This window comes from Oncorhynchus gorbuscha, linkage group LG01, assembly GCF_021184085.1.
Source record: "Oncorhynchus gorbuscha isolate QuinsamMale2020 ecotype Even-year linkage group LG01, OgorEven_v1.0, whole genome shotgun sequence".
NCBI classification, from domain to species: domain Eukaryota; kingdom Metazoa; phylum Chordata; class Actinopteri; order Salmoniformes; family Salmonidae; genus Oncorhynchus; species Oncorhynchus gorbuscha.
In genome coordinates, this window is record NC_060173.1 from 17609972 (window position 1) to 17632823 (window position 22852).

Sequence of the window (22852 nt, forward strand, 5' to 3'; positions counted from 1 at the left end):
AGCATGCTGATCATAGACAGCTTCAACTTTTAGCTCACTTAAATAATCCAAGACCTTGTACAGGTGTTAGGAACAGAGACTAGGCTGTTCACAAGGTAGCTCACTAAAGAGACTGAATGCAAACAAACAACTCACAGCTACACACAGGGAATGAACACCAGGCTATTAGAGAGAATAACAGATCACTTTGACAACTTCTCACTAATTGACATGACTACTCAATCACTAAAAGGCAGATTTAGATATTTAAACTCAGGAGCCGTCTCCCCCCTTGTGGTCAAATAGTCACTTACTCCACGGTTGTACTTCTAACCTATACATAGCTACAGATGTCCTATCTTAATTGGATCACACTGTTGTTGCAGATCATTTTCATTTAAACAGGTTAAAAAGGATTATAATGTTTGTCATTTTCACTTGAAAATATCAGACTTGACTTATTTTAACAAAAAAATATAACAACCCCTATAAAAATGTCCATTAATTATAATCCACATAATATTTCACCTTTCCTGTTGCTGCAGGATTATTTTACTGCTGTGAGAAACTGGTCAAATTAAGATAGTACATCTGTACAAGTATCATCACTGTGGACAGTCTGCATACATAGTCATCTTTCACCTTCCCTCCAACACACGCAACAGCATTATTATATCAGGACAAAAGAACACACAGATATTTTAATTTGACTTCATAGGTTACAGGCCATGTTGAACCAGAATATACACACAGCTGCCTTTTCTACAGGCAAAAAAATGTACATTGACCTAAGCTTGTATCTAACTATAACTGACCACAGACTAAACCTTATTGTAGCAACGTACTGTTTGTTTGCGGTTTTTCATATGCAATAAGAGAACGGCTCACAGAACTCCACTCACAGTCTAGTTTCTAGAGGAGCTCCCTAAGTGTAATAAGCATATTCACCTTTGCTCCTGCACAAGGAGACTAAGACAATCAGGAGGATTGGAGGAAAGGTCAAAAACACATTACAGATTAGACAAACAGACACACACAGAGCGACAGACAGACAGCTAGTCAGCCAGAGACAGACAGAGACTGACAGACAGACACACACAGAGCAACAGACACACACAGAGCGACACACAGAGCGTCAGACACACAGAGAGCGACAGACAGAGCGTCAGACACACACAGAGCGACAGACAGAGCGTCAGACACACACAGAGCGACAGACAGAGCGTCAGACACACACAGAGCGACAGACAGACAGACACAGCGTCAGACACACACAGAGCGACAGACAGACAGACACACACAGAGCGACAGACACACAGAGCGACACAGAGCGACAGACACACAGAGCGACACAGAGCGACAGACAGACACACACACACAGAGCGACAGACAGACACACACACACAGAGCGACAGACAGACACACACACACAGAGCGACAGACAGACAGACACACACAGAGCGACACACAGAGCGACAGAGAGCGACAGAGTGACAGACAGAGCGACAGAGCGACAGACAGAGCGACAGACAGACAGAGCGACCGACAGACAGAGCGACCGACAGACAGAGCGACCGACAGACCGACAGACAGACAGACAGACCGACAGACAGAGGGGGACCTACCCAGTTCTTCTTCTTCTTGGAGTCCAGCTCCTGGTTGCTGCCCACACTGGAGTGGCTGGTGGCGCTTGTGATGCTGGACACACTGTCAGATGAGTGCTGTCTGTGGATACGCAGGTCCAGGTGAGACTGGGAGCTCTCATTGGCTGAAGCTATGGAATACACAAGAAAGTGACTGGGTTAGACAGGGACCAGATGATGACATAGAATTGGAATCCATTCAGATTCTGAGTCAGATGCTTTTCTCACTAGGCAATAACCATCCATCCTTGTTGTGTTTCCATGGTGATGTGGGAGGTAACTTCTCACCTGACCCATCACCGTTGCAGGAGGTCTCTGGGAGATTGATGTCACCGTTGATGGCTGCCTGGGCTGCGGTATTCTGCTTCTTCAGGTGTTCTATGGTCTTCCTCAGCTCGTTTAGCTCAGAGTCCTACAACACAACAACATAATAAAACAACACAATTAGCTCCACCATCCATCCAAGGAAGGACAGACATATTTGTCAGGAAACAGACCACAGCCCCAGTCCATACCTTCTGCTCAGCCGTGGTGGTAAGTCCCTGGAGTCGGATGGTCATGTTCCCCAAGCTCTGCTCAAATGCTGCTACCAGATGAGCCTGAAGACATACACACAACAGTTCACATTTAGTGATCCATGTATGAGGAAAGTAAGCAAATTGACCTGCTGACAATATCATTTGTAATCCCATCTCGAGGCTGTGAAAATGGCAACAAACTGCCACTTTCGGAAAAGGTCTTACTCATAAGAACACACCCATGTACGTTTCATGACATGCATACACAGAGCCAAAACAAAACATACACAGGTGATAATGGCTTCTATGACATGGTGTACAGAGTATTTTGAGTAAGAATGACAGGTCAGAACATGTTGCAGGCTCTCTGACGGCTAGCTAGCTACAATAGCTGTCTGGGAAGGGTTCCATGTTTTAGCAGACTGGTAGAGATCAACATGAGGCCAACACAAGTCCTAACACACTCTAGCTAGCTCTCAGCTGCCTTAGTGAAACCAGAGACCTGCTATCTTCTCGCAGCCACAGATGAGCACATGGGGACAAGGGAGAAAGAGTAATACAGTTAGGATGTTTTCATCTCATATGCAGAGTAAAAATAATCACCAGTATGTTATATTTTGTAGAGATACAAGTATGGTAGAAACATGCCGCTAAAATTCACGCTCGTTATCAAATTACACAGTGGGAAATATGATGAAGATGTACAAAGAGATTGTAGACTCGCTCAGTATGCCGTCTGTTTGGCTATAATAAACATCCAAAGAAACCAACTCAAATGCATGAAATCAATGGACGGCTTGTGTTTTAGAGGATAAAATGCAAACATTTCACACCGCAGGTGTTTGGATTTCAAAAGGTTGGTTTCAGATAATGACACACTAGTTTATGCATTGATGTTGTTGATATGCTTTACAAATAAAACAAATCTGAGCAATTGATTTACATTCCACTGAAAAACCAAAGCATTATCAACTTTTGAAATCAAACCTGAAATCAAATATGAAGTTCCTGATGTTAGATAACTAACAGCTTTCCAGCCAAAACAAAAGCAGAACATCAAGATAAAGGCAACAGAGACGAGTGTGTCCTCTGATAAAACATATCTAGGACAGACACACTGAACTCCAACCTCAAGTTACAGCCCACAACGTAGCCATATTATTCCCTGTAATGCAAGCCAGAGGTGCCAGTCAGATCCCACCTCAGTGAGGCCCTGCTGTGTGTTGCTGTCCCCCTGGTGGTGCCTCAGCATGGGCTGCAGCTGGCATCTGGCCCTCTCTCTGGCTGCCTCCTTCCCCAGGGACGGGTAATGGTTCAGGGAATACCACGCCACCGGGCTGCCGGCCCTGGGACTTCTCGCTGACATAGTTAAAGCTCCTCAGCTCAAGGTGATCCAGCCTTTGATAAAGTATGAGTCCAGTAGCAGACAGACACTGAAGACTGATAGCTTCTGAGCTTCTGATCATCACACAGAGGTATGAGTAAACACGTCCTGATTCCTTTCACAGCCCAGAGCCCGTTCTCCACGGAACATAAGCTGAAGGCAGAAGAGAATGCGGGGAACAGATCTGGAGGGCTTCCATCAGACAGAGGCGCTGGTGTTGGGGCATGTGGCTGGCTGACAACTCCACTATCAAGCTGCACAGATTAGCTCCAGGAGTATAGACGGGTTGGTTGTTAAGCAACAAAACTGACGCGTGTGCAACTATGGGGCAAAACAGACAGGGTTGGCTTAGATTGTTGACAACATGTAAACTACAGTACGTTCGGAAAGTACAGACCCCTGGACTTTTGTTACGTTACAGCTTTATTCTAAAATGGATTAAATGCCCCCCCCCCCCCGCTCAATGTACACACAATATTCTATAATGACAAAGCAAAAACTGGTTTTTAGAAGTTTTTGCAAAAAAAAAAAAAAAACACGGAAATATCACCTGTACATAAGTATTCAGACCATTTGCTCATTTCATTGAAGCACCATTGGCAGCGATTACAGCCTCGAGTCTTCTTGGGTATTATGTTACAAGCTTTGCACACCGGTATTTGGGGAGTTTCTCCCATTCTTTTCTGCAGATCCTCCCAAGCTCCGCAAGGTTGGATGGGGAGTGTCACTGCCCAGATATTTTCAGGTCTCCAGAGATGTTCGATTGGATTCAAGTCTGGGCTCTGGCTGGGCCACTCAAGGATATTCAGAGACTTGTCCTGAAGCCACTCCTGCGTTGTCTTGGCTGGGTGCTTAGGGTCGTTGTCTTGTTGGAAGGTGAACCTTCGCCCCAGTCTGAGGTCCTGAGCAGGTTTTCATCAAGGATCTCTGTACTTTGATCCGTTCATCTTTCCCTCGATCTTGACTAGTCTCCCAGTTCATGCCGCTGAAAAATATCCCCACAGCATGATACTGCCACCACCATGCTTCACCTTAGGGATGGTGCCAGGTTTCCTCCAGACGTGACGCTTAGCATTCAGGCTAAATAGTTCAATCTTGGTTTCATCAGACTAGAGAATCTTGTTTATCATGGTCTGGGAGTCCTTTAGGTGCCTTCTGGCAAACTGCAGGTGGGCTGTCATGTGCCTGTTACTGAGGAGTGGCTTCCGTCTGGCCACTCTACCATAAAGGCCTGATTGGTGGAGTGCTGCGGAGATGATTGTCCTTCTGGAAGGTTCTCCCATCTCCACAGAGGAACTCTGGAGCTCTGTCAGAGTGACCTTTGGGTTCTTGGTCACCTCCCTGCCCAAGGCCCTTCTTCCTTGATTGCTCAGTTTGGCCAGGCGGCCAGCTCTAGGAAGAGTCTAGGTGGTTCCAAACTTCTTCCATTTAAGAATGATGGAGGCCATTGTGTTCTTGGGGACCTTCAATGCTGCAGATATTTTTTGTTACCCTTCCCCAGATTTGTGCCCCGACACAATCCTATCTTGGAGCTCTACGGACAATTTCTTCGACCTCATGGCTTAGTTTTTGCTCTGACATGCATGGTCAACTGTGGGACCTTATATAGACAGGTGTGAGCCTTTCCAAATCATGCCCAATCAATTGAATTTACCACAGGTGGACTCCAATCAATTTGTAGAAACATCTCAAGGATGATTAACGGAAACAGGATGTGTCACGCCTTGGTCATAGTATTTTGTGTTTTCGTTATATATTTGGTCAGGCCAGGGTGTGACATGGGTTTATTTTGTTGTATTTCGTATTGGGGTTTTGTAGGCATTGGGATTGCGGCTGAGTAGGGGTGTAGCATAGGTTTGGCTGCCTGAGGCGGTTCTCAATCAGAGTCAGGTGATTTTCGTTGTCTCTGATTGGGAACCATATTTAGGTAGCCGGGGTTTCACTGTGTATTTCGTGGGTGATTGTTCCTGTCTCTGTGTTAGTATTCACCAGACATGCAGTATAGGTTTTAATGTTCCGTTTGTTGTTTTGTATTTGTATAGTTATTTCATGTATTCACTATTCGTCATTAAAGAACATGAGTAACCACCACACTGCATTTTGGTCCGACTCTCCTTCAGCAAACGAACGCCGTTACAGAATCACCCACCACACCCGGACCGAGCGGCGTGGTAACAGGCAGCGACAGCAGGAGCAGCGAAAGGAGGATGAATTGTTAGGAGAATGGACAAGGGAGGACGTTATGGACAGCAGAAGTATGGAGTATACGACGTGGGATAAAATAGACAGGTGGGCGGTCGACCCAGAGAAAGTGCCGGAGCCCGCCTGGGATTCGCTGGAGCAGTGCGAAGAGGGCTATAGGAGAATGGAGTTGGAGAGACAATCACGACGGTGCAGAAGAAAGCCCGTGAGACAGCCCCAAAGATTTATTGGGGGGGGGGGGTCAGAGTCAGGAGATAGACCTGAGCCAACTCTCCTTGTTAATCGTGAGGAGTCAAGGAGGAGACCAGAACCAGAGCCGGTGTTAGAGGTGAGCGAAGCAGAGACTGTGAAGGAGTTAATGGGGAAAGTGGAGTGGAGAGTAATGAGAGAGTTGCTAGCTTGGTGCTTTAGGTACAAGATTCATCCGACGGAGCGTGTCGGGGATTTAATGGCACCTGGGTCAGCGCTCCATACTCGTCCTGAGGTGCATGTTAGTCGGCTGGTGAAAAATGTGCCAGCCTCACGCACTAGGCCTCCTGTGTACCTACCTAGCCTTGAACGTCCTGTGCCAGTCCTGCTCTCAGGCTATCCAGTACACCTTCACGGTCCAGTCCATCCTGTGCCACCTTCACATAACAGTCCTCCGGTGGCAGCTCACCGCACCAGGCTTCCTGTGCGTGCCCTCGATCCAGTACCACCAGTTCCAGCACCACGCACCAGGCCTTCAGTGCGCCTTGCCTGTTCAGCGCAGCCAGCGCTTTTCCCCTCTCCTGCGCTGCCGGAGTCTCCCGCCTGTTCAGCGCAGTCAGCGTTTTCCTCCTCTCCTGCGCTGTCGGAGTCTCCCGCCTGTTCAGCGCTTCCAGAGACATCCTCCTCTACAGCGTTGCCGGAGCCTCCTGCCTGTTCGGAGCAGCCTGAACTGCCAGTCTGCATGGAGCAGCCAGAGCTACCAGTCTGCATGGAGCAGCCAGAGCTGTCAGTCTGCATGGAGCAGCCAGAGCTGTCAATCTGCATGGAGCAGCCAGAGCTGCCAGGCTACATAGAGCAGCCAGAGCTGCCAGTCTGCATGGAGCAGCCAGAGCTGCCAGTCTGCATGGAGCAGCCAGAGCTGCCAGACTGCATGGAGCAGCCAGAGCTGCCAGACTGTATGGAGCAGCCAGAGCTGTCAGCCTGCATGGAGCAGCCAGAGCTGCCAGTCTGCATGGAGCTGACAATCTGCATGGAGCAGCCAGAGCTGCCAGTCTACATGGAGCAGCCAGAGCTGTTAGTCGGCATGGAGCAGCCAGAGCAGCTAGATCCGCCAGTCAACCAGATTCTTCCAGATCTGCCAGTCAACCAGATTCTTCCAGATCTGCCAGTCAACCAGATTCTTCCAGATCTGCCAGTCAACCAGATTCTTCCAGATCTGCCAGTCAACCAGATTCTTCCAGATCTGCCAGTCAACCAGATTCTTCCAGATCTGCCAGTCAGTCAACCAGGCAACAAAATGTGGAAAAAGTTAAGTGGTCTGAATACTTTCTGAATGCATTGTAAATTTAATCTCCAAATGTTTATTGAAAACATACTGTAAATACATTTGCAGAATGAGCACTTGTCTCTCAAATACATTGTTAGAGTTGTTGGTTAGCTAGCTTGCAATTAAAAAAAAAAATATTAGCGTGATATCACTCAAAACACCTCAAAACAAGACATGGTATGGATAAGAAGATAAAACTAGCTAAAACAAGACATGGTATGGATAAGAAGATAAAACTAGCTAAAACAAGACATGGTATGGATAAGAAGATAAAACTAGCTAAAACAAGACATGGTATGGATGAGAAGATAAAACTAGCTAAAACAAGACATGGTATGGATAAGAAGATAAAACTAGCTAAAACAAGCCACCTACGATTCCCCACATGGCGGCTTCTTGTCATTTTTGCTAGCTATCTGACCATTCATAATTAAACAATGCACACCTTTCGGCTACATCAATGTATTTTTGTGACATTGTCAGCCAAACCATCTATTCTCGGTAAGTCAGCCAGTCAGTCATGCAGCCAGTCAGTCAGTCATTCAGTCAGTCAGTCAGGTCCTTAGTGCAGGTCTGTCTCGTAGGGCCGTTAGGGTCAGGCCATACTCTAGCAGCCTAACACGAGTGCTCTTACATGGGGCTACAGCCTTCATACTCCACACCAAGTCTCCACAGCTGCAGGAACCTCCAACCTGCTTTGTTGTGAAATCTCTGTTGTGAGATCACATGACCAGTGTGGATGCGGGCCAGAGGACGCACCATTTCATTAGGTCGTTACTGCTGGGCCATTGTGTTTGTTTGCATTCAGAGAGCAGATAGAGAAGATATGGGGTTCAATGCTTCCCACACCATTCTACAGTGTCATGTTCAATGCTTCCCCGCTCAGATCATTACACAGTGTCATGTTCAATGCTTCCCCCTCTCAGACCATTACACAGTGTCATGTTCAATGCTTCCCCTCTCAGACCATTCCACAGTGTCATGTTCAATGCTTCCCCGCTCAGACCATTCCACAGTGTCATGTTCAATGCTTCCCCTCTCAGACCATTACACAGTGTCATGTTCAATGCTTCCCCTCTCAGACCATTCCACAGTGTCATGTTCAATGCTTCCCCTCTCAGACCATTCCACAGTGTCATGTTCAATGCTTCCCCTCTCAGACCATTACACAGTGTCATGTTCAATGCTTCCCCTCTCAGACCATTCCACAGTGTCATGTTCAATGCTTCCCCACCATTCCACAGTGTCAGACCATTCCACAGTGTCATGTTCAATGCTCCCCCGCTCAGACCATTACACAGTGTCATGTTCAATACTTCCCCTCTCAGACCATTCCACAGTGTCATGTTCAATGCTTCCCCTCTCAGACCATTCCAGTGTCATGTTCAATGCTTCCCCTCAGACCATTCCACAGTGTAATGTTCAATGCTTCCCCTCTCAGACCATTCCACAGTGTAATGTTCAATGCTTCCCCTCTCAGACCATTCCACTGTGTCATGTTCAATGCTTCCCCTCTCAGACCATTCATGTTCACAGTGTGTCATGTTCAATGCTTCCCCTCTCAGACCATTCCACAGTGTCATGTTCAATGCTTCCCCTCTCAGACCATTCCACAGTGTCATGTTCAATGCTTCCCCTCTCAGACCATTACACAGTGTCCTGTTCAATGCTTCCCCTCTCAGACCATTCCACAGTGTCATGTTCAATGCTTCCCCTCTCAGACCATTACACAGTGTCCTGTTCAATGCTTCCCTCTCAGACCATTCCACAGTGTCATGTTCAATGCTTCCCCTCTCAGACCATTCCACAGTGTCATGTTCAATGCTTCCCCTCTCAGACCATTCCACAGTGTCATGTTCAATGCTTCCCCTCTCAGACCATTCCACAGTGTCATGTTCAATGCTTCCCCTCTCAGACCATTCCACAGTGTCCTGTTCAATGCTTCCCTCTCAGACCATTCCACAGTGTCATGTTCAATACTTCCCCTCTCAGACCATTCCAGTGTCATGTTCAATGCTTCCCTCTCAGACCATTCCACAGTGTCATGTTCAATGCTTCCCCTCTCAGACCATTCCAGTGTCATGTTCAATGCTTCCCCTCTCAGACCATTCCACAGTGTCATGTTCAATGCTTCCCCTCTCAGACCATTCCACAGTGTCATGTTCAATGTTTCCCCTTTCAGACCATTCCACAGTGTCATGTTCAATGCTTCCCCTCTCAGACCATTCCACAGTGTCATGTTCAATGCTTCCCCTTTCAGACCATTCCACAGTGTCATGTTCAATGCTTCCCCTCTCAGACCATTCCACAGTGTCATGTTCAATGCTTCCCCTTTCAGAAATACCACAGTGTCATGTTCAATGCTTCCCCTCTCAGACCATTCCACAGTGTCCTGTTCAATGCTTCCCCTCTCAGACCATTCCACAGTGTCATGTTCAATGCTTCCCCTCTCAGACCATTCCACAGTGTCCTGTTCAATGCTTCCCTCTCAGACCATTCCACTGTGTCATGTTCAATGCTTCCCCTCTCAGACCATTACACAGTAATATGCAACATTAACACAAATTAGTTCCATTGAGCACAACCAAGACAGTACATACAGTTTCTACCAGCGTAGCATAACAATGAGAACCACAGTGCAAAGCATAGTAACCCTTTGCCATCGTACTTACATTAGCACTCATTTGAGTGGTCAGAGCAGACACCTTCTCTTGGGAGGCGTCCAGTTCTCTCCGCAGCTTACGAATCTGAGAACAGAAAAACAAGATCATGTTTATCTACAGGAAATATGATACATACCATATATGATACAGTAGTATGTATTCCATTGAATATAACAGAATATTTTGAGTAAGAATGATAGGGATTTAGTTGCTCCTGATGGGCAGCTGGGTCAGTTGGTACATGTTCAGCTGCTAACAAAGCCTTTGTATTACTTAAATAACTTTAGGGCTCATAAATGGTTATACCGCTATGGGGGACCCCAAACCCTCCAAAATAAAAGTAAATCAGATAGCAGTAAATTAGCTTTAAAACAGCAACATTTTCTCTCAGCCTCATGGCAAAATGTATAGAATAGCAGGACATTTGCTTTAAAATAGCAACATTTTCTCTTAGCCTCATTAGAAAATGTGTAGAATAGCAAAACTGTAAATTTCTCTCTCTGCACCATGGCAAAATGTGTTGAAATGCTGGGCCTCCCAGGTGGCGCAATGGTCTAGGGTTTTTGCATCACAGTGCTAGCTGTGCCACCAGAGACTCTGGGTTCGCGCCCAGGCTCTGTCGCAGCCGGCCGCGACTGGGAGGTCCGTGGGGCGATGCACGATTGGCCCAGCGTCGTCCGGGTTAGGGAGGGTTTGGCCGGTAGGGATATCCTTGTCTCATCGCGCACCAGCAACTCCTGTGGCGGGCCGGGCGCCAGGTGCACGGTGTTTCCTCCGACACATTGGTCCAGCTGGCTTCCAGGTTGGATGCGCGCTGTGTTAAGAAGGAGTGCGGCTTGGTTGGGTTGTGTTTCGGAGGACGCATGACTTTCGACCTTCGTCTCTCCCGAGCCCGTACGGGAGTTGTAGCGATAAGACAAGATCGTCACTAATAATAATACCACGAAATTGGGGAGGAAAAGGGGGTAAAATAAAAAATATATATATTTTTTTTAAAGTGTTGAAATGCAGTAAGTAAAAAAAAAAAGACATTGGTGGGCGGTGGGCCCCCATAGGTCAGTGCCCCAAATGCAGTAGTCCGGCCCTCGTAATGAGGTCACAGGTATGATGTAATATGTTACACATCACAAATCAGCCTTTTGTGATTTGTAACATATTACACCATACCTGTGACCTGGGCCGGACTACTGCATTTGGGGCAACTGACCTATGGGGGCCCACCACCCCCTAATATAATTTTTGTTTTACTTACTGCATTTCAACACTTTTTTAAAATATATTTTTTAATTTTATCCCCTTTTCCTCCCCAATTCTGTAGTATCCAATTATTAGTGAATCAATGGTGTCACATTGTGTCACGACTTCCACCCAAGGTAGCTCCTCTCCCTGTTCGGGCGGCGCTCGGCGGTCTACTAGCTGCCACTGATCCTTTTTCCTTTTCATTTGCTTTTGTCTGTCTTGTCGTTCACCTTAGTGGGGTATTTTAATCTCGCCCTACCCTCTTGGTTTTATCTGTCTTGTCGTTCACCTTAGTGGGGTATTTTAATCTCGCCCTACCCTCTTGGTTTTGTCTGTCTTGTCGTTCACCTTAGTGGGGTATTTTAATCTCGCCCTACCCTCTTGGTTTTGTCTGTCTTGTCGTTCACCTTAGTGGGGTATTTTAATCTCGCCCTACCCTCTTGGTTTTGTCTGTCTTGTCGTTCACCTTAGTGGGGTATTTTAATCTCGCCCTACCCTCTTGGTTTTATCTGTCTTGTCGTTCACCTTAGTGGGGTATTTTAATCTCGCCCTACCCTCTTGGTTTTGTCTGTCTTGTCGTTCACCTTAGTGGGGTATTTTAATCTCGCCCTACCCTCTTGGTTTTGTCTGTCTTGTCGTTCACCTTAGTGGGGTATTTTAATCTCGCCCTACCCTCTTGGTTTTGTCTGTCTTGTCGTTCACCTTAGTGGGGTATTTTAATCTCGCCCTACCCTCTTGGTTTTGTCTGTCTTGTCGTTCACCTTAGTGGGGTATTTTAATCTCGCCCTACCCTCTTGGTTTTGTCTGTCTTGTCGTTCACCTTAGTGGGGTATTTTAATCTCGCCCTACCCTCTTGGTTTTGTCTGTCTTGTCGTTCACCTTAGTGGGGTATTTTAATCTCGCCCTACCCTCTTGGTTTTATCTGTCTTGTCGTTCACCTTAGTGGGGTATTTTAATCTCGCCCTACCCTCTTGGTTTTGTCTGTCTTGTCGTTCACCTTAGTGGGGTATTTTAATCTCGCCCTACCCTCTTGGTTTTGTCTGTCTTGTCGTTCACCTTAGTGGGGTATTTTAATCTCGCCCTACCCTCTTGGTTTTGTCTGTCTTGTCGTTCACCTTAGTGGGGTATTTTAATCTCGCCCTACCCTCTTGGTTTTGTCTGTCTTGTCGTTCACCTTAGTGGGGTATTTTAATCTCGCCCTACCCTCTTGGTTTTATCTGTCTTGTCGGTCACCTTAGTGGGGTATTTTAATCTCGCCCTACCCTCTTGGTTTTGTGCGGGATTGTTTGGGCTACATTCGCTCTCTCCTGCGCCTGACTCCACCCCCACCTCTCCTTGGGGAGAACCTGACACATTGTGTGAAAGTAAAGTACACAAAGTTGTTCTTACCTCTGACTGAGCTTTCTCCTCAGGCTATGGAAATAGAAGAGGAGCAAAGAGTATGAAACAAACAGGGTTTAGCAGGTCAGAGTGTGCATGGGATAAGACGACATGACAAACAATCTGAACATATTCATTTTCCATCTAAGGCTACAGTGAATCCCTAGGGGCACAGTTAACTCGCAATGCAATTCAGCAGTCAATTCAGACATAACCTTATGCCTAACCCTACACTATCTAGAACCTAAAAAGGTTTTTTGGCTATCCCCATAGGATAACCCTTTGAAGAATCCTTTTTGGTTCCCGGTAGATCCCTTTAGAGAACCCAAAATAGTTCTACCTGGAACCAAAAAGGTTTCTTCTATGGGACAGCCAAAGAACCCTTTTTTGTAAGAGTGTAACCTTAATTTTAGACCAAAAATGGAGCTCATTTGTACTTTGTGGCTGGGGAATCTGACTTTGTGGCTGGGGAATCTGACTTTGTGGCTGGGGAATCTGACTTTGTGGCTGGGGAATCTGACTTTGTGGCTAGGGAATCTGACTTTGTGGCTAGGGAATCTGACTTTGTGGCTGGGGAATCTGACTTTGTGGCTGGGGAATCTGACTTTGTGGCTATGGAAGCTAGTGGAAACCAGATTAACCCTAGTCCTAAACTAAAAAGTATGCTCAATGAAGAATTAAAATTAAAATAACTTTTTAGCTCAGGACAAGGCTTAATCTGTGTCTGGGAAACCAGCCCTTAGCATATCCATGTGTTTGGATAGTCAGTGGAGTGCATAGACAGACAGCGAAGTGGCGCTCACCGTGGAGTAGACAGACGAAGTGCTGGACACCAGAGACACAGAGGAGGCGTGGACTGGAGAGAAACAAAAACACAACGTTCCAGTCATTCATCTGCCGACATCATTCATGGCACACTGGGCACAGATGTCAATTACACGTTGGTTCCACATCATTTCATTGAAATGACGTGGAAACAACTTTGATTCAACCAGTGGTGGGTGTATGATTCACGTAAGCAGGGATTAATCTCAACCTGAAGACTGGAAACAGGAACATGCATGAACAGGTCCCCTGACTGAACGTTTACAACAGAGGTGCTGTACTTGTGTGTGTGTGTGTGTGTGTGTGGCGCTGTTAATGTAACTAGTTTACTTTGTAGTCTACACTTGAATTGTGCTGATATGGTTGAAACACACACAGCAGCACCAGTCTGGATAACTCTACAGTTCACATGTCCAAAGTCAACTGTATGATGTGTTCACACTTTACCAGCAGTCATTAGCCTATACACCTCAGTCCAATGCTCTAACCACTAGGCTACCTGCCACCCCATTTCCCTTTAACGCACGGTATATGAGCATGGTAGAATTCAATGGCTATGGTTCATTCTTACATGTTCTATGTTTGAGCCGATTTTGAAAGCAAAAGTCGAATTGAAAACATTATTGGCATTGTTGAATTTGATTTCCATAATAGCAAGTTAGGACTGATGGTTTGGTTAGTTAACTAGCAAGTCTGTTTGGTTACCAAGGCAACTACTGTAGCTATCTAGTAAACCTAAACACATTTCTACCTGCAAATGAACACAGTCCTTCGTTAAGGGCATAAGCGTTCTGTGGAAATTGTTGATTATCCCTTACATATTCTCTAGTGAGTACTGTCAATGCCATAACATTAACACAGCCTCTCTCTCTTCATTCATCATCATTTAATGGAACCACAATATCCCTACAGGACTAAAAACGACAGCAACGGGATGTGCCAAACTTAACTAAATGCTTATCTGCTTATGAAGCATTTGTACAAACAAGCCACAGTTATCCAGAGCCCTGAGTGTGTTCTCCAGACTGATTCAGGTGTCACAGAGTTCATTGACGTGTGTGGATAGATCATTTTTATTTTACCTTAATTTAAATAGGCAAGTGGGTTAAGAACAAATTCTTATTTACAATGACAGCCTACACCAGTCAAACATGGGCCGATTGTGCACTACCCTATGGGACTCCCAATCACAGCCTGGATTTGAACCAGGGTGTCTGTAGTAACATCTCAAGCACTAAACCTTAAACCGCTGCGCCACTCGGGAACCCTACATGATAGGGAATGAGACACTAGTCTTCCACAAGAAATTCCATCATTTGGCATTTTGTTTTCATTGGTGGAAAACGCCGTCTCAAGCGCCACTACAGAATCTCCCGTAATTGTTCAATAGGATTGATATCTGGTGACTGAGACGGCAACGGCATATCGTGAAATATCAGCAAGTTGAGCAGTTTTTGTCACTGGAGCTTCTGCCAAACGTGCCCCAACAGTCTCCCCTCTTTCAAAGTCACTGAGATCTCTTCTTCTAGCCATGGTAGCCAAAATAATACGCAACTGGGCCTGCCCAGCATTTGTATACCTGATCCAAAGCATGATGGTATTTTGGTATTTTATTAGGCTCCCCATTAGCTGTTGCAAAAGCAGCAGCTACTCTTCATGGGGTTCAACACAAAACATGAAACATAATACAGAATGACATAATACAGAACATCAATAGACAGGAACAGCTCAAAGACAGAACTACATAGATTTTTAAAAAGGCAAACAGCCTACATATCAATGCATACACACAAACTATCTAGGTCAAATAAGGGAGAGGCTTTGTGCTGTGAGGTGTTGCTTTATCTGATTTTTGAAATAAGGTTTGCTGTTTATTTCAGCAATATGAGATGGAAGGAAGTTCCATACAATAAGGGCTCTATATAATACTGTACGTTTTCTTGAATTGGTTCTGGATTTGGGGACTATGAAAAGACCCCTTTTGCATTTCTGGTGGGATAACCGAGCTCTGTGTAAGTTGACCAGGCAAACAATTTGGGATTTTCAACACATGTTTCTTATATATGTAGAGCTGGTAATGAATGGTGGGATGTTAATTCCACACTTGTGTGGAAGCACCTGCTTTCAATATACTTTGTATCCCTCATTAATCAATTGTTTCCATTATTTTGGCAGTTACCTATATTATTCTTTGAAATGACCATTGAACTGCAGTGCATATCCCAGATTACACCTTTACATGCTAGGACGTTGGATTCATTTTTCAAGTTGGGAATGGATGCTTGTCTTTTCTGAAACATATATTTAGGAGTCCTGAAAGAAGGTAGAGTACATCTACATGTACTGTGATTAGAGCAGATATTTCCCCAGGTTTACTCTATCACTTGTGATCTAAAAGTACAAAAGTAGGCACTGGGGTGCCATCAAACACAACCCTGTGCCCTGCTCCTGTCTGGAGAGAGAGTGGGTCTGTAGAGGTGCCATCAAACACAACCCTGTGCCCTGCTCCTGTCTGGAGAGAGAGAGGGTCTGTAGACGTGCCATCAAACACAACCCTGTGCCCTGCTCCTGTCTGGAGAGAGAGGGTCTGTAGAGGTGCCATCAAACACAACCCTGTGCCCTGCTCCTCCTGGAGAGAGAGGGTCTGTAGAGGTGCCATCAAACACAACCCTGTGCCCTGCTCCTCCTGGAGAGAGAGGGTCTGTAGAGGTGCCATCAAACACAACCCTGTGCCCTGCTCCTGTCTGGAGAGAGAGGGTCTGTAGAGGTGCCATCAAACACAACCCTGTGCCCTGCTCCTGTCTGGAGAGAGAGGGTCTGTAGAGGTGCCATCAAACACAACCCTGTGCCCTGCTCCTGTCTGGAGAGAGAGGGTTTGTAGAGCTGGTGTTGAGTCAGATGTCAATCTGCGATGGGAGAGGAGATATTTATCAGCCTCTCTCTTCCTTCTCCTCCTCCTCCTCCTCCTAACCTTGGCCTACATGCCACAACACCACAACTCAACATGACTCTGAGACTTGCCCTTGGACACGAACAAATCAACAGCCAACACCAGCCAAGAAATTGACATCATGCAGGGATCAGTTAAAGAGAGAGCCTCGGGACAAGCAATAAACCACAAGAGACATTCAGCCAAAGTAGTGTAGTCAATCATCAAACCTCAGTCTATGTACGTACATCGAACAAACTGCTTCTTTGTGTGTCCCAATTCAACTGTTAACGTGTGGAAAGACTGAAATAATAAAGGTAATGAAATACTTCACTAGTGATTTAAATGGTTGGTTGAACAAGCATGTGGATTCAATAAACATTAATTTTGTAAATTAAAAAAAGTATATCTTTCAATAGTGCCCTGTTAAAAAGGCTTTCACAAAAACCCTCTTAGTTAACAACAATCTGCAAGCATGGCTCGATTTTTAAAAAGGAATTCTAATCCATTCAGAAGTCAAATGGAAGTTCCCACAAGCATGTGGTGTCACGACTTCCACCGAAGTTGTTCCCTCTCCTTGTTTGGGCGGCGTTCGACGTCACCGGCTTTCTAGCGGCCACCGATCCATGTTTCATTTTTCCTTTTGTTTTGTCTGTTTACACACCTGGTTCCCATCTCATGATTATGTTCCTTATTTAACCCTCTGGTTTCCCTTTCCGTTTTGTGCGTGATTGTCTTTCGTGTGTTGGAGTTCGAGTCCTGTTTTGTCCTTGTTTTGTAACAGGAGTATTGTTCCGTTCTTGGATTGAGTAAATACAGTGTTTTTTACTCTTACCTGTGTCCTGCGCCTGACTCCTTCGCTATCTGCTAGATAGATGACTTCCACTCCACGTGTCAGAGTCTATCAAAGAAATAAATGTACCTGCATTTCGAGAGCTTGGGACGATAAGGTTCTTTCTGCTAAAAGATGATTCTTGGTTTGAATGGTGTCAGTGATTTTTTAAAATCTTTTATTATTTTGAATTTAACAACATGAATTTGAGTTTTTAGATTACTATATAGTTAGAGAACATTGAACAGAACACGGCTATGCAGATAGAACCTTGCAGTCCCAAGCTCTCAATTTCTGAGGCTCTGTGTGATAGCAGGTAGATGGAGGGGTATGTCAGTCTGTCTTACCCTCCTCCAGGCCTTCTCTGAAGGACCCAGAGCTGGTCATGGTGCGACTCTTCTCCTCTAGAGACATGGACGAGTTCCTCAGACGGGGGTCACTGTGTGGGTCACACAAACCATCCTGATTGGCCAGGCCGCTGCGGAGGTTTGCCAGGTTGATCTGTGCCACCGTGGTAGGGCTGCCTGCTGGGACACAACCGTCACATAACAAAGGTCAAAGAATATGTTAAAAACAGACATGGACAGAGGGCATTGATCAGACATGTTTGCCGTGTGTGTCTTACTCTTCACTCATAGTGGAAAGTAAGAGTGAAATACAGCATAACAGATATAATCACTACTAATTTTCCTTACACTATCGGAGAAGTCTCTTGAGAGAGATGAAACATTAAGCCAGCATGTACACAATATTTAGTCCACTGTACAGTGATGACTATCACTGCTCCTATAGTGTTAATCAAAGTGATGAGTAGGGAGGGTTGAGGCTACACCTACCAAGCTGGGAGAAGTTGAAGCGGGCTCCGGAGGGCGAGGTGAGGCTGGAGGTGGGGTAGAAGGGTGAGTTGGCGGCAGACTCCTGAAGACCTCCTGCAGAGTGGGAACGCAGCCAATCTCGGTGGTCGTCATGACTACGTAGCTGGGGCAGGTGGCCGTACCTGCAGAGAGATGACAGGAGATGCTGAAAATCCAACCTCACATCCACATCTTTGTGTGAATGCTGCAAGTCACAATCTGCACAGATAATGATAATAACCCAGGCTGTTGGTGGACAGGGAGGCACATGGGTAACATCAAGGCTGTGTGATAACGTGCAGGGTGTACAGTCACAACATGGTCTACAAAATCACAGAGCATGGGATCATGCATCATATATTGTATGATACAGGTGGAAGTTGTACGTCAATGTACGTTCATGAAAACCATACTTAATACCACCCCCCCAAAAACATTATACAACAATAAATACTTATATTCATTTTTTTATGTATGTATTTTTTTCCTGAGTAAACTGCTCAAGGAAATGGTGGCATACAGAGATGTGTTTTGGGAGTTCAGCCCTTGTTTGAGTAAAACAACGGGTGTAATATACATCTAATCCCAGCCCAAAAAACTAAACATAGGGGCAATTCATGTTTGGTGGAGGTAGGTGTGTGGCCATTCTCAACATGTAGACAAAACATAGAGACAGGACACAGCTACAGATAACAGCTACCTATAGAAGCTTCACAGCTGTGGTGTGATCTTTCTTAGTTCCACACACTTTGATATACATCTCAAGATTATGTTTCAGACTCCAGCCCTGTCCTTCCCAGTGTAGCCAGCAGAGGGCATTATACATGCTGTGAAAGAGATGGAGGCAGCGATAACATCCAACAGTCACTTCACAAACACAGGACACTACACACAGGCAGCGGTTTCACCATCAAGCAAGCCTAACTCCATATATACACATTTACCTGTCCTGTTTCCGGGGTAAAGTGTTTCGGCTGGGACTACCCAAGGGAGAGGAGAGAGGGCTAGGGGGAAGGGAGGGGTTAGTGGTGTAGGGTGTTAGGGGGTAAGGGTAAACAACAGAGAGAGGAGGAGCACAGATAGAACGGGGAAACAGAGAGATCAACAGTCAAGATAGAATCCATGCTTTCATTACACCAACAACTTGGAGTCAGTCTCCTATCATCTCCTAGATCATCAATATGGCCACTCAAACTCTACTGTTAGAAAGTGACTAAACCCTCATGAACACAACAGAACGAAGGTTGAGATACAAAGGGAAAAAAGAGAGGAGAGCATGTAGCCGACATGAAAACACATAGCCACACCTGGCAGCTCCTAAACCAAACCCACTTCTACCTGTCTGAGAAGCCAGTTTTGATGCCGTTGTTCCTGACGCAGGCTGGCAGTGTGTCGTGACCAGGGCCGTGGTGTCCGTGGCCTCCGCTGCCCAGAGACAGGTCGATGGACTCACTGCTGGTGGCAAGGCTGCTGAGGGAGGGGTAGCCGGGGCTTAGAGTGTCCCTGCTCAGGGTGCTGTTCCAGGCCAGGCTGTGGGAGGGGGTGGACAGGGTCGAACTGGGACTGGAGGCCAGGGGGGAGAGGGAGTGTGCCTCCACACCCAAACGACCTCCACCCCCATAAAGAGGGCTACTGCCCCCGCTACTGGCTGAGGGGGAGTCCAGAGCGCCGCCCTGCTGGCCAGAGTTGGCGTGGAGGTTGGAGATGACAGTGGAGTTGTTCATGTTCTCTGCGGTGGTGACTGGGGCATGCTGCTTGCCCTGCTTGCCTCCGAACAGTCTGGACGGCACGGGAAGGAAGCAGAGGAGAAGAGTGAGAGGAGAGTTAAATGGTACATGGGTTTAAGCAGGGAATTGTTGAAGTAATATTTGATTAAAATACTCCTTAATGCAAAGATAAGCAACACAAATGTATATTATAACGTTGCCACGACAACACAATCCCTACTTCATGGTATAATCACATCATCAGAAGACACATATATCCATCTCTCTGATTCGCTGGTCCGGTTTGGCTGTCCATGTGAGCAGCTATCATACATCTTCGACCGCACATTTTTATCAACTCGTCATTTACATTAAAACAGGATGTAAAGTAATATAATATATAATAATATATGCCATTTAGCAGACGCTTTTATCCAAAGCGACTTACAGTCATGTGTGCATACATTCTACGTATGGGTGGTCCCGGGGATCGAACCCACTACCCTGGCGTTACAAGCGCCATGCTCTACCAACTGAGCTACAGAACCCCAGGAAGTATGTCCTACAGACGCCATATTAGCTTGGACAACATTAAATAAACAAGGGTTAAATGAGAAGGGAGACTCTCAGACCACTGAGGGGAAACAGATGCTACATTTTCTCATTACCTCATCAGGCAATTAGTTAAGTCCAAGCAGCATTATCAGATAAAGCAACACCAGCCAACCCAGCAGTGGGTTTGAGCTAGAGAAAACACTGTACCCTCAGACTGGGCCGTGTCACCCTGCTTTTAATGACCACCGATAGGCCATTATATCAAGAGAGGCCTAGTGATAAGCCAAGCCTTTTAAATCACTCATGATTCATGGGCAGACATCATGAGACCCTGATAAGCCAAGAGCTCTGTTTTATTTTATGTTACTACAACGCTGATATGATTATTATCCCAACTAAAATCAGTTTGCACTGTGCCTGAATATGTCACATACCCATTGGGCACAAACATCAGTTCATGTCTAGTTTTGATTTACATTTGACTGAGTTGTCAACTATTGTGAATGTAACGTGAAATCAACAAAAAATGTCATGCCATTGGATTTATTTTAAAAGTTACGTTGATTATTTTTTGCAAATTCAATGAGTTTTCCACGTTGATTCAACGCCACCACATAGGTTTTGGGGGTTGAAATGACGTGGAAACAACATTGATTCAACCAGTTTTGCACAGTGGGAATCATAAGCACCTGGCCATAGAATCATAAGCAGGCCGGTGTGGTAGTGCTTTCAGGGCTAGTGGAAGGAGCTCTCAGACTCATCCAGTGTTAGTGTGAGACAGCGCCTGATGACTGGGGCTAAGGGGTATGGAGGTGGTGGGCTGACCTGCGCATGGTAGGGGAGGAGACATCTGGGTACTTTCCCCCTGGTTGCCTGACTCCCAGGGCTGTGGGACTGGCTTCAGAGGACACCCCCTTCTCCCGGTCTGTCTGGTTGGATCCAGAGCCAGGAAGGGGGGTGCCACCAGCGCTGGGTTTGGGGACTTGGCTGCGACTTTTGGGGCCATGGAGCGTGTTGGACTTGCTGCTGAGATTGGAGTCGATGCTGGTACTGGACGAGCGGCTTGTGCTGCGTCCCCCACCGGAGGCTCTGCTGGGCCGGGGGAGGCTGCGGTACTGCAGGGTGGAGTGTGAGCTCACAGATAGGTAGCCATCATCCACACTGGCCTGGCGACCAAGAACCCGACCCCCGTGGAGCTGCACTGACTTGGGGATCTTTCCCAGGGTGGCTGAGCCACTGGTGATGGTCACTCCGCTGGCTGTCACCATGGTCATACCTCCTCCTGCATGCTTCTTAAATCCAAAGGTGTTGGTGGTGGGGGTGCGGCTGGAGCTGGAGGAGGAGGGGGGCTTCTTGGCCTCGTCTCCACTGCTGCGGCCTGTGTCTGATGGGGAGCGCTGCATGCTACACTTGGCCCGGGGAGAGAGATAATGTTGGCCTTTCTCAGACACCTTGGCGTCGTCCGTTTTACCTGTGGGTGGAGACATGACAGTCTATCAACCATGGCCCACCAGATACAACGTATCTGTGGTTGACTGCTGGCTGCCTCATCACACACTACAGGAACACATGTACATTAAACAAAAATATAAATGCAACATGTAACAATTTCAAAGATTTTACTGAGACAAATCAGTCAATTGTAATAAACTCATTAGGCCCTAATCTATGGATTTCACATGACTGGGAATACAGATATGCATCTGTTGGTCCACAGATACCCTAAAAACAAGGTAGGGGCGTGGATCAGAAAACCAGTCCGTATCTGGTGTGATCACCATTTGCCTCATGCAGCCCGACACATCTCCTTCGCATAAAGTTGATCAGGCTGTTGACTGTGGCCTGTGGAATGTTGTCCCACTCCTCTTCAATAGATGTGCGAAGTTGCTGGATATTGGCGGAAACTGGCACATGCTGTCATACACGTCGATCCAGAGCGTCCCAAACAAGCTCAATGGGTGACATGTCTGGTGAGTAAGCAAGCCATGGAAGAACTGGGACATTTTCAGCTTCCAGGAATTGTGTACAGATCCTTGCAATATGGGACGGCGAATTATCATGTTGAAACATGAGGTGATGGCAGTGGATGAATGGCACGATAATGGGCCTCGGGATCTTGCCTCAGTATCTCTCTGCATTCAAATTGCTATCTATAAAATGCAATTGTGTTCATTGCATCGTTGGATGGGGCCACAGTGTCTCCCGACCCTTCTTGTCTTAGCCTCCAGTATTTATGCTGCAATAGTTGTGTCGGGGGGCTAGGATCAGTCTTTCTCCTGTCTTATCTGGTGTCCTGTGGGAATTTAAGTATGCTCTCTCTAACTCTCTCTTTTTCTCTTTTCTTTCTTCTCTCAGAGGACCTGAGCCCTAGGACCATGCCTCAGGACTACCTGGCCTGATGACTCCTTGCTGTCCCCAGTCCACCTGGTCGTGCTGCTGCTCCAGTTTCAACTGTTCTGTCTGCGGCTATGGAACCCTGAGCTGTTCACCGGACGTGCTACCTTGTCCCAGACCTGCTATTTTCGACTCGCTCTCTCTAACGCACCTGCAGTCTAACTCTGAATGATCGGCTATGAAAAGCCAACTGACATTTACTCCTGCGGTGCTGACCTGTTGCACCCTCTACA

At 46.4% G+C, this 22852-nt stretch overlaps 1 protein-coding gene across 11 annotated transcripts in view; it reads right to left on the reverse strand.

Moving 5' to 3' along the window:
- Positions 1-22852, reverse strand: part of LOC124033928 (neuron navigator 2-like) — a 179579-nt gene that overhangs the window by 8025 nt on the left and 148702 nt on the right. For 8 of the 11 annotated variants that reach the window (XM_046346457.1, XM_046346418.1, XM_046346390.1 and 5 more), the window contains 11 exons: positions 21051-21696; positions 19303-19743; positions 18909-18968; positions 17947-18107; positions 17458-17637; positions 13328-13380; positions 12534-12557; positions 9915-9989; positions 2138-2221; positions 1911-2034; positions 1605-1753 (listed from right to left, as the gene is read on the reverse strand). In XM_046346457.1, the coding sequence (XP_046202413.1) occupies positions 1605-1753; positions 1911-2034; positions 2138-2221; positions 9915-9989; positions 12534-12557; positions 13328-13380; positions 17458-17637; positions 17947-18107; positions 18909-18968; positions 19303-19743; positions 21051-21696 (1997 nt within the window). The remainder of the gene's footprint in view (positions 1-1604; positions 1754-1910; positions 2035-2137; positions 2222-9914; positions 9990-12533; positions 12558-13327; positions 13381-17457; positions 17638-17946; positions 18108-18908; positions 18969-19302; positions 19744-21050; positions 21697-22852) is intronic. The other 3 variants (XM_046346401.1, XM_046346487.1, XM_046346428.1) reach the window with 2 other exon arrangements.